Source organism: Oncorhynchus mykiss, chromosome 2 (assembly GCF_057628025.1).
Source record: "Oncorhynchus mykiss isolate SJ-2025 chromosome 2, ASM5762802v1, whole genome shotgun sequence".
Lineage (NCBI taxonomy): Eukaryota > Metazoa > Chordata > Actinopteri > Salmoniformes > Salmonidae > Oncorhynchus > Oncorhynchus mykiss.
Window position 1 is genome coordinate 17,038,330 of NC_143023.1, and position 13,020 is coordinate 17,051,349.

Consider the following 13,020-nt stretch of genomic DNA (forward strand, 5'->3'; position numbering starts at 1 on the left):
GTGTTACTAACTCCACACTCATACAGGAACCAGCTCCTAGTTAATACTGGTGTTACTAACTCTACACTCATACAGGAACCACCTCCTAGTTAATACTGGTGTTACTAACTCTACACTCATACAAGAACCACCTCCTAGTTAATACTGGTGTTACTAACTCTACACTCATACAGGAACCACCTCCTAGTTAACTACTGGTATACTAACTCTACACTCATACAGGAACCACCTCCTAGTTAATACTGGTGTTACTAACTCTACACTCATACAGGAACCAGCTCCTAGTTAATACTGGTGTTACTAACTCTACACTCATACAGGAACCACCTCCTAGTTAATACTGGTGTTACTAACTCTACACTCATACAGGAACCACCTCCTAGTTAATACTGGTGTTACTAACTCTACACTCATACAGTAACCACCTCCTAGTTAATACTGGTGTTACTAACTCTACACTCATACAAGAACCACCTCCTAGTTAACTACTGGTGTTACCAACTCTACACTCATACAGGAACCACCTCCTAGTTAATACAGGTGTTACTAACTCTACACTCATACAGGAACCACCTCCTAGTTAACTACTGGTGTTACTAACTCTACACTCATACAGGAACCACCTCCTAGTTAATACTGGTGTTACTAACTCTACACTCATACAAGAACCACCTCCTAGTTAACTACTGGTGTTACTAACTCTACACTCATACAGGAACCACCTCCTAGTTAATACTGGTGTTGCTAACTCTACACTCATACAGGAACCACCTCCTAGTTAACTACTGGTGTTACTAACTCTACACTCATACAGGAACCACCTCCTAGTTAATACTGGTGTTACTAACTCTACACTCATACAGGAACCAGCTCCTAGTTAATACTGGTGTTACTAACTCTACACTCATACAGGAACTACCTCCTAGTTAATACTGGTGTTACTAACTCTACACTCATACAGGAACCAGCTCCTAGTTAATACTGGTGTTACTAACTCTACACTCATACAGGAACCACCTCCTAGTTAATACTGGTGTTACTAACTCTACACTCATACAGGAACCACCTCCTAGTTAATACTGGTGTTACTAACTCTACACTCATACAGGAACCACCTCCTAGTTAATACTGGTGTTACTAACTCTACACTCATACAGGAACCAGCTCCTAGTTAATACTGGTGTTACTAACTCTACACTCATACAGGAACCACCTCCTAGTTAATACTGGTGTTACTAACTCTACACTCATACAGGAACCAGCTCCTAGTTAATACTGGTGTTACTAACTCTACACTCATACAGGAACCACCTCCTAGTTAATACTGGTGTTACTAACTCTACACTCATACCGGAACCACCTCCTAGTTAACTACTGGTGTTACTAGCTCCACACTCATACAGGAACCAGCTCCTAGTTAATACTGGTGTTACTAACTCTACACTCATACAGGAACCACCTCCTAGTTAATACTGGTGTTACTAACTCTACACTCATACAAGAACCACCTCCTAGTTAATACTGGTGTTACTAACTCTACACTCATACAGGAACCACCTCCTAGTTAACTACTGGTATACTAACTCTACACTCATACAGGAACCACCTCCTAGTTAATACTGGTGTTACTAACTCTACACTCATACAGGAACCACCTCCTAGTTAACTACTGGTATACTAACTCTACACTCATACAGGAACCACCTCCTAGTTAATACTGGTGTTACTAACTCTACACTCATACCGGAACCACCTCCTAGTTAATACTGGTGTTACTAACTCTACACTCATACAGGAACCACCTCCTAGTTAATACTGGTGTTACTAACTCTACACTCATACAGGAACCACCTCCTAGTTAACTACTGGTGTTACTAACTCTACACTCATACAGGAACCACCTCCTAGTTAATACTGGTGTTACTAACTCTACACTCATACAGGAACCACCTCCTAGTTAACTACTGGTGTTACTAACTCTACACTCATACAGGAACCACCTCCTAGTTAATACTGGTGTTACTAACTCTACACTCATACAAGAACCACCTCCTAGTTAATACTGGTGTTACTAACTCTACACTCATACAGGAACCACCTCCTAGTTAATACTGGTGTTACTAACTCTACACTCATACAGGAACCAGCTCCTAGTTAACTACTGGTGTTACTAACTCTACACTCATACAGGAACCACCTCCTAGTTAATACTGGTGTTACTAACTCTACACTCATACAGGAACCACCTCCTAGTTAACAACTGGTGTTACTAACTCTACACTCATACAGGAACCACCTCCTAGTTAATACTGGTATACTAACTCTACACTCATACAGGAACCACCTCCTAGTTAACAACTGGTATACTAACTCTACACTCATACAGGAACCACCTCCTAGTTAACTACTGGTGTTACTAACTCTACACTCATACAGGAACCACCTCCTAGTTAATACTGGTGTTACTAACTCTACACTCATACAGGAACCACCTCCTAGTTAATACTGGTGTTACTAACTCTACACTCATACAGGAACCACCTCCTAGTTAATACTGGTGTTACTAACTCTACACTCATACAGGAACCACCTCCTAGTTAATACTGGTATACTAACTCTACACTCATACAGGAACCACCTCCTAGTTAACTACTGGTATACTAACTCTTCACTCCATCCACTGAGGCATTTCAAGACCCAAGGCATCTGCTCTTACCTGGGAGAACCACCTCCTAGTTAACTACTGGTATACTAACTCTTCACTCCAACCACTGAGGCATTTCAAGACCCAAGGCATCTGCTCTTACCTGGGAGAACCACCTCCTAGTTAACTACTGGTATACTAACTCTTCACTCCAACCACTGAGGCATTTCAAGACCCAAGGCATCTGCTCTTACCTGGGAGAACCAGCTCCTAGTTAACTACTGGTATACTAACTCTTCACTCCAACCACTGAGGCATTTCAAGACCCAAGGCATCTGCTCTTACCTGGGAGAACCACCTCCTAGTTAACTACTGGTATACTAACTCTTCACTCCAACCACTGAGGCATTTCAAGACCCAAGGCATCTGCTCTTACCTGGGAGAACCACCTCCTAGTTAACTACTGGTATACTAACTCTTCACTCCAACCACTGAGGCATTTCAAGACCCAAGGCATCTGCTCTTACCTGGGAGAACCACCTCCTAGTTAATACTGGTATACTAACTCTTCACTCCAACCACTGAGGCATTTCAAGACCCAAGGCATCTGCTCTTACCTGGGAGAACCACCTCCTAGTTAACTACTGGTATACTAACTCTTCACTCCAACCACTGAGGCATTTCAAGACCCAAGGCATCTGCTCTTACCTGGGAGAACCAGCTCCTAGTTAACTACTGGTATACTAACTCTTCACTCCAACCACTGAGGCATTTCAAGACCCAAGGCATCTGCTCTTACCTGGGAGAACCACCTCCTAGTTAATACTGGTATACTAACTCTTCACTCCAACCACTGAGGCATTTCAAGACCCAAGGCATCTGCTCTTACCTGGGAGAACCACCTCCTAGTTAACTACTGGTATACTAACTCTTCACTCCAACCACTGAGGCATTTCAAAACCCAAGGCATCTGCTCTTACCTGGGAGAACCACCTCCTAGTTAATACTGGTATACTAACTCTTCACTCCAACCACTGAGGCATTTCAAGACCCAAGGCATCTGCTCTTACCTGGGAGAACCACCTCCTAGTTAACTACTGGTATACTAACTCTTCACTCCAACCACTGAGGCATTTCAAGACCCAAGGCATCTGCTCTTACCTGGGAGAACCACCTCCTAGTTAATACTGGTATACTAACTCTTCACTCCAACCACTGAGGCATTTCAAGACCCAAGGCATCTGCTCTTACCTGGGAGAAGCACCTCCTAGTTAATACTGGTATACTAACTCTTCACTCCAACCACTGAGGCATTTCAAGACCCAAGGCATCTGCTCTTACCTGGGAGAAGCACCTCCTAGTTAATACTGGTATACTAACTCTTCACTCCAACCACTGAGGCATTTCAAGACCCAAGGCATCTGCTCTTACCTGGGAGAACCACCTCCTAGTTAACTACTGGTATACTAACTCTTCACTCCAACCACTGAGGCATTTCAAGACCCAAGGCATCTGCTCTTACCTGGGAGAACCACCTCCTAGTTAACTACTGGTATACTAACTCTACACTCCAACCACTGAGGCATTTCAAGACCCAAGGCATCTGCTCTTACCTGGGAGAACCACCTCCTAGTTAATACTGGTATACTAACTCTACACTCCAACCACTGAGGCATTTCAAGACCCAAGGCATCTGCTCTTACCTGGGAGAAGCACCTCCTAGTTAATACTGGTATACTAACTCTTCACTCCAACCACTGAGGCATTTCAAGACCCAAGGCATCTGCTCTTACCTGGGAGAACCACCTCCTAGTTAACTACTGGTATACTAACTCTACACTCCAACCACTGAGGCATTTCAAGACCCAAGGCATCTGCTCTTACCTGGGAGAACCACCTCCTAGTTAACTACTGGTATACTAACTCTTCACTCCAACCACTGAGGCATTTCAAGACCCAAGGCATCTGCTCTTACCTGGGAGAACCACCTCCTAGTTAATACTGGTATACTAACTCTTCACTCCAACCACTGAGGCATTTCAAGACCCAAGGCATCTGCTCTTACCTGGGAGAAGCAGCTCCTAGTTAACTACTGGTATACTAACTCTACACTCCAACCACTGAGGCATTTCAAGACCCAAGGCATCTGCTCTTACCTGGGAGAACCACCTCCTAGTTAATACTGGTATACTAACTCTTCACTCCAACCACTGAGGCATTTCAAGACCCAAGGCATCTGCTCTTACCTGGGAGAAGCACCTCCTAGTTAACTACTGGTATACTAACTCTTCACTCCAACCACTGAGGAATTTCAAGACCCAAGGCATCTGCTCTTACCTGGGAGAACCAGCTCCTAGTTAACTACTGGTATACTAACTCTTCACTCCAACCACTGAGGCATTTCAAGACCCAAGGCATCTGCTCTTACCTGGGAGAACCACCTCCTAGTTAACTACTGGTATACTAACTCTACACTCCAACCACTGAGGCATTTCAAGACCCAAGGCATCTGCTCTTACCTGGGAGAAGCACCTCCTAGTTAATACTGGTATACTAACTCTACACTCCAACCACTGAGGCATTTCAAGACCCAAGGCATCTGCTCTTACCTGGGAGAAGCACCTCCTAGTTAACTACTGGTATACTAACTCTTCACTCCAACCACTGAGGCATTTCAAGACCCAAGGCATCTGCTCTTACCTGGGAGAACCAGCTCCTAGTTAACTACTGGTATACTAACTCTACACTCCAACCACTGAGGCATTTCAAGACCCAAGGCATCTGCTCTTACCTGGGAGAACCACCTCCTAGTTAACTACTGGTATACTAACTCTTCACTCCAACCACTGAGGCATTTCAAGACCCAAGGCATCTGCTCTTACCTGGGAGAACCACCTCCTAGTTAACTACTGGTATACTAACTCTACACTCCAACCACTGAGGCATTTCAAAACCCAAGGCATCTGCTCTTACCTGGGAGAACCACCTCCTAGTTAACTACTGGTATACTAACTCTTCACTCCAACCACTGAGGCATTTCAAGACCCAAGGCATCTGCTCTTACCTGGGAGAACCACCTCCTAGTTAATACTGGTATACTAACTCTACACTCCAACCACTGAGGCATTTCAAGACCCAAGGCATCTGCTCTTACCTGGGAGAACCACCTCCTAGTTAACTACTGGTATACTAACTCTTCACTCCAACCACTGAGGCATTTCAAGACCCAAGGCATCTGCTCTTACCTGGGAGAACCACCTCCTAGTTAACTACTGGTATACTAACTCTTCACTCCAACCACTGAGGCATTTCAAGACCCAAGGCATCTGCTCTTACCTGGGAGAACCACCTCCTAGTTAATACTGGTATACTAACTCTTCACTCCAACCACTGAGGCATTTCAAGACCCAAGGCATCTGCTCTTACCTGGGAGAACCAGCTCCTAGTTAACTACTGGTATACTAACTCTACACTCCAACCACTGAGGCATTTCAAGACCCAAGGCATCTGCTCTTACCTGGGAGAACCACCTCCTAGTTAATACTGGTATACTAACTCTTCACTCCAACCACTGAGGCATTTCAAGACCCAAGGCATCTGCTCTTACCTGGGAGAACCACCTCCTAGTTAATACTGGTATACTAACTCTTCACTCCAACCACTGAGGCATTTCAAGACCCAAGGCATCTGCTCTTACCTGGGAGAACCACCTCCTAGTTAACTACTGGTATACTAACTCTTCACTCCAACCACTGAGGCATTTCAAGACCCAAGGCATCTGCTCTTACCTGGGAGAACCACCTCCTAGTTAATACTGGTATACTAACTCTACACTCCAACCACTGAGGCATTTCAAGACCCAAGGCATCTGCTCTTACCTGGGAGAAGCACCTCCTAGTTAACTACTGGTATACTAACTCTACACTCCAACCACTGAGGCATTTCAAGACCCAAGGCATCTGCTCTTACCTGGGAGAACCACCTCCTAGTTAACTACTGGTATACTAACTCTACACTCCAACCACTGAGGCATTTCAAGACCCAAGGCATCTGCTCTTACCTGGGAGAACCACCTCCTAGTTAACTACTGGTATACTAACTCTTCACTCCAACCACTGAGGCATTTCAAGACCCAAGGCATCTGCTCTTACCTGGGAGAACCACCTCCTAGTTAACTACTGGTATACTAACTCTACACTCCAACCACTGAGGCATTTCAAGACCCAAGGCATCTGCTCTTACCTGGGAGAACCAGCTCCTAGTTAACTACTGGTATACTAACTCTTCACTCCAACCACTGAGGCATTTCAAGACCCAAGGCATCTGCTCTTACCTGGGAGAACCACCTCCTAGTTAATACTGGTATACTAACTCTACACTCCAACCACTGAGGCATTTCAAGACCCAAGGCATCTGCTCTTACCTGGGAGAACCACCTCCTAGTTAACTACTGGTATACTAACTCTTCACTCCAACCACTGAGGCATTTCAAGACCCAAGGCATCTGCTCTTACCTGGGAGAACCACCTCCTAGTTAACTACTGGTATACTAACTCTTCACTCCAACCACTGAGGCATTTCAAGACCCAAGGCATCTGCTCTTACCTGGGAGAACCACCTCCTAGTTAATACTGGTATACTAACTCTTCACTCCAACCACTGAGGCATTTCAAGACCCAAGGCATCTGCTCTTACCTGGGAGAACCAGCTCCTAGTTAACTACTGGTATACTAACTCTACACTCCAACCACTGAGGCATTTCAAGACCCAAGGCATCTGCTCTTACCTGGGAGAACCACCTCCTAGTTAATACTGGTATACTAACTCTTCACTCCAACCACTGAGGCATTTCAAGACCCAAGGCATCTGCTCTTACCTGGGAGAACCACCTCCTAGTTAATACTGGTATACTAACTCTTCACTCCAACCACTGAGGCATTTCAAGACCCAAGGCATCTGCTCTTACCTGGGAGAACCACCTCCTAGTTAACTACTGGTATACTAACTCTTCACTCCAACCACTGAGGCATTTCAAGACCCAAGGCATCTGCTCTTACCTGGGAGAACCACCTCCTAGTTAACTACTGGTATACTAACTCTACACTCCAACCACTGAGGCATTTCAAGACCCAAGGCATCTGCTCTTACCTGGGAGAAGCACCTCCTAGTTAACTACTGGTATACTAACTCTACACTCCAACCACTGAGGCATTTCAAGACCCAAGGCATCTGCTCTTACCTGGGAGAAGCACCTCCTAGTTAACTACTGGTATACTAACTCTACACTCCAACCACTGAGGCATTTCAAGACCCAAGGCATCTGCTCTTACCTGGGAGAACCACCTACTAGTTAACTACTGGTATACTAACTCTTCACTCCAACCACTGAGGCATTTCAAGACCCAAGGCATCTGCTCTTACCTGGGAGAACCACCTCCTAGTTAACTACTGGTATACTAACTCTACACTCCAACCACTGAGGCATTTCAAGACCCAAGGCATCTGCTCTTACCTGGGAGAACCAGCTCCTAGTTAACTACTGGTATACTAACTCTTCACTCCAACCACTGAGGCATTTCAAGACCCAAGGCATCTGCTCTTACCTGGGAGAACCACCTCCTAGTTAATACTGGTATACTAACTCTACACTCCAACCACTGAGGCATTTCAAGACCCAAGGCATCTGCTCTTACCTGGGAGAACCAGCTCCTAGTTAACTACTGGTATACTAACTCTTCACTCCAACCACTGAGGCATTTCAAGACCCAAGGCATCTGCTCTTACCTGGGAGAAGCACCTCCTAGTTAACTACTGGTATACTAACTCTTCACTCCAACCACTGAGGCATTTCAAGACCCAAGGCATCTGCTCTTACCTGGGAGAAGCACCTCCTAGTTAACTACTGGTATACTAACTCTTCACTCCAACCACTGAGGCATTTCAAGACCCAAGGCATCTGCTCTTACCTGGGAGAACCAGCTCCTAGTTAACTACTGGTATACTAACTCTTCACTCCAACCACTGAGGCATTTCAAGACCCAAGGCATCTGCTCTTACCTGGGAGAAGCACCTCCTAGTTAATACTGGTATACTAACTCTTCACTCCAACCACTGAGGCATTTCAAGACCCAAGGCATCTGCTCTTACCTGGGAGAACCACCTCCTAGTTAATACTGGTATACTAACTCTTCACTCCAACCACTGAGGCATTTCAAGACCCAAGGCATCTGCTCTTACCTGGGAGAACCACCTCCTAGTTAACTACTGGTATACTAACTCTTCACTCCAACCACTGAGGCATTTCAAGACCCAAGGCATCTGCTCTTACCTGGGAGAACCACCTCCTAGTTAATACTGGTATACTAACTCTACACTCCAACCACTGAGGCATTTCAAGACCCAAGGCATCTGCTCTTACCTGGGAGAAGCACCTCCTAGTTAACTACTGGTATACTAACTCTACACTCCAACCACTGAGGCATTTCAAGACCCAAGGCATCTGCTCTTACCTGGGAGAAGCACCTCCTAGTTAACTACTGGTATACTAACTCTACACTCCAACCACTGAGGCATTTCAAGACCCAAGGCATCTGCTCTTACCTGGGAGAACCACCTCCTAGTTAACTACTGGTATACTAACTCTTCACTCCAACCACTGAGGCATTTCAAGACCCAAGGCATCTGCTCTTACCTGGGAGAACCACCTCCTAGTTAACTACTGGTATACTAACTCTACACTCCAACCACTGAGGCATTTCAAGACCCAAGGCATCTGCTCTTACCTGGGAGAACCAGCTCCTAGTTAACTACTGGTATACTAACTCTTCACTCCAACCACTGAGGCATTTCAAGACCCAAGGCATCTGCTCTTACCTGGGAGAACCACCTCCTAGTTAATACTGGTATACTAACTCTACACTCCAACCACTGAGGCATTTCAAGACCCAAGGCATCTGCTCTTACCTGGGAGAACCAGCTCCTAGTTAACTACTGGTATACTAACTCTTCACTCCAACCACTGAGGCATTTCAAGACCCAAGGCATCTGCTCTTACCTGGGAGAAGCACCTCCTAGTTAACTACTGGTATACTAACTCTTCACTCCAACCACTGAGGCATTTCAAGACCCAAGGCATCTGCTCTTACCTGGGAGAAGCACCTCCTAGTTAACTACTGGTATACTAACTCTTCACTCCAACCACTGAGGCATTTCAAGACCCAAGGCATCTGCTCTTACCTGGGAGAACCAGCTCCTAGTTAACTACTGGTATACTAACTCTTCACTCCAACCACTGAGGCATTTCAAGACCCAAGGCATCTGCTCTTACCTGGGAGAAGCACCTCCTAGTTAATACTGGTATACTAACTCTTCACTCCAACCACTGAGGCATTTCAAGACCCAAGGCATCTGCTCTTACCTGGGAGAACCACCTCCTAGTTAACTACTGGTATACTAACTCTTCACTCCAACCACTGAGGCATTTCAAGACCCAAGGCATCTGCTCTTACCTGGGAGAACCACCTCCTAGTTAACTACTGGTATACTAACTCTTCACTCCAACCACTGAGGCATTTCAAGACCCAAGGCATCTGCTCTTACCTGGGAGAACCACCTCCTAGTTAATACTGGTATACTAACTCTACACTCCAACCACTGAGGCATTTCAAGACCCAAGGCATCTGCTCTTACCTGGGAGAAGCACCTCCTAGTTAACTACTGGTATACTAACTCTACACTCCAACCACTGAGGCATTTCAAGACCCAAGGCATCTGCTCTTACCTGGGAGAAGCACCTCCTAGTTAACTACTGGTATACTAACTCTACACTCCAACCACTGAGGCATTTCAAGACCCAAGGCATCTGCTCTTACCTGGGAGAACCACCTCCTAGTTAACTACTGGTATACTAACTCTTCACTCCAACCACTGAGGCATTTCAAGACCCAAGGCATCTGCTCTTACCTGGGAGAACCACCTCCTAGTTAACTACTGGTATACTAACTCTACACTCCAACCACTGAGGCATTTCAAGACCCAAGGCATCTGCTCTTACCTGGGAGAACCAGCTCCTAGTTAACTACTGGTATACTAACTCTTCACTCCAACCACTGAGGCATTTCAAGACCCAAGGCATCTGCTCTTACCTGGGAGAACCACCTCCTAGTTAATACTGGTATACTAACTCTACACTCCAACCACTGAGGCATTTCAAGACCCAAGGCATCTGCTCTTACCTGGGAGAACCAGCTCCTAGTTAACTACTGGTATACTAACTCTTCACTCCAACCACTGAGGCATTTCAAGACCCAAGGCATCTGCTCTTACCTGGGAGAAGCACCTCCTAGTTAACTACTGGTATACTAACTCTTCACTCCAACCACTGAGGCATTTCAAGACCCAAGGCATCTGCTCTTACCTGGGAGAAGCACCTCCTAGTTAACTACTGGTATACTAACTCTTCACTCCAACCACTGAGGCATTTCAAGACCCAAGGCATCTGCTCTTACCTGGGAGAACCACCTCCTAGTTAACTACTGGTATACTAACTCTTCACTCCAACCACTGAGGCATTTCAAGACCCAAGGCATCTGCTCTTACCTGGGAGAAGCACCTCCTAGTTAATACTGGTATACTAACTCTTCACTCCAACCACTGAGGCATTTCAAGACCCAAGGCATCTGCTCTTACCTGGGAGAACCACCTCCTAGTTAACTACTGGTATACTAACTCTTCACTCCAACCACTGAGGCATTTCAAGACCCAAGGCATCTGCTCTTACCTGGGAGAACCACCTCCTAGTTAACTACTGGTATACTAACTCTTCACTCCAACCACTGAGGCATTTCAAGACCCAAGGCATCTGCTCTTACCTGGGAGAACCAGCTCCTAGTTAACTACTGGTATACTAACTCTTCACTCCAACCACTGAGGCATTTCAAGACCCAAGGCATCTGCTCTTACCTGGGAGAACCACCTCCTAGTTAACTACTGGTATACTAACTCTTCACTCCAACCACTGAGGCATTTCAAGACCCAAGGCATCTGCTCTTACCTGGGAGAACCACCTCCTAGTTAATACTGGTATACTAACTCTTCACTCCAACCACTGAGGCATTTCAAGACCCAAGGCATCTGCTCTTACCTGGGAGAACCACCTCCTAGTTAACTACTGGTATACTAACTCTTCACTCCAACCACTGAGGCATTTCAAGACCCAAGGCATCTGCTCTTACCTGGGAGAACCACCTCCTAGTTAACTACTGGTATACTAACTCTACACTCCAACCACTGAGGCATTTCAAGACCCAAGGCATCTGCTCTTACCTGGGAGAAGCACCGCCGATACTCATTCTCTGCTCCCGAACACCTGTAGTTCTGGGGGGGTAATCTCTGTCCCCCTGTCTCCCCCTCGGCCAGGGGGTGGGGGTGCTGCTGTTGTTGTAGGGGGTAGATGTTGGGTTGGGGGGGTCTAGGGTGAGGGGATTGGAGCTGAGGGTTGAACCCATCTCTCTCTCTGTGCTCGGGGGAGGAGCGGTGGAGAGGGGGTGAGTAGGGGTGAGAGAGAGGGGGGGGGTAGGAGTGAGGCAGAGGGGGGAGGGGAGGAGGGGCGCGTCTATCAATGATTCTGTCGTGGTTGGGCTGGAAGGGAGAGAGACTGTGTGAGTGAGGGAGGGTCGAGGGCACTCTCTCTCTTTCTCTCCCTCTCTCCCTCCCTCGCTCCGCAGCAGCTTGTCTCTGTCTGTCCGTCTGTCTGTGAGTGTCCGTGTCCCTCTGTCCATTCCTTTCTGGTTTAGCTATGGTTGTCATTATTAATGCCTTAGCGACAGGTGACTCCGTACTCTCCCCCTCTCTCTTCCTTTCTTCCTCTCTCCTCTCATGCTCCCTCTCTCCCCTATTCAGTTTGTGGTTCTTGCCTCCCTCCCTCTCCTTCTCTCCCCTCCTCTTCTCTTCTCCTTCTCCAGATCTGTCCATTTGGTCAATGTTAACAACAGTTCCCTCCTGCCCCTCGGTCTCTAGTACCAGGGTTGCTATGGTAGCATTGCCGTGCTCAGTGTGGCGGGCCTGCCGGTTTTGCCGGTGTAATGGCAGAGAGAAGGGAACCCTGCCGTAACCAAACTGACCCGGACGGATAGAAGAGGACCTGAGAGAGAGAGAGAGATAGAGATAGAGAGGGAGAGGGAGAGAGAGAGGGGGGGGGGGGGGTTAGACAGGGAAATATTACACATGATGACAGAACTCTTATCTGCTCTTAAAATGATTGACATTCTCCACAACTGGAGCCAACAGCTTACAGCCTACAGTGAGAGTTGGAGGCAGAGCACAGGAGAGTGAGAGCCCTAAGGAGTCTATCTGTATGGAGGTCATGATATTGAGCA

General features: G+C 46.5%; 1 protein-coding gene across 2 annotated transcripts in view; it reads right to left on the bottom strand.

Annotated features, from left to right (window-relative positions):
* The window catches only part of LOC118938160 (thrombospondin type-1 domain-containing protein 4), a 130,847-nt gene that overhangs the window by 108,941 nt on the left and 8,886 nt on the right, over nt 1-13,020 (bottom strand). For both annotated transcript variants that reach the window (XM_090190670.1, XM_090190666.1), the window contains exon 4: nt 11,969-12,785. In XM_090190670.1, the coding sequence (XP_090046796.1) occupies nt 11,969-12,785 (817 nt within the window). The remainder of the gene's footprint in view (nt 1-11,968; nt 12,786-13,020) is intronic.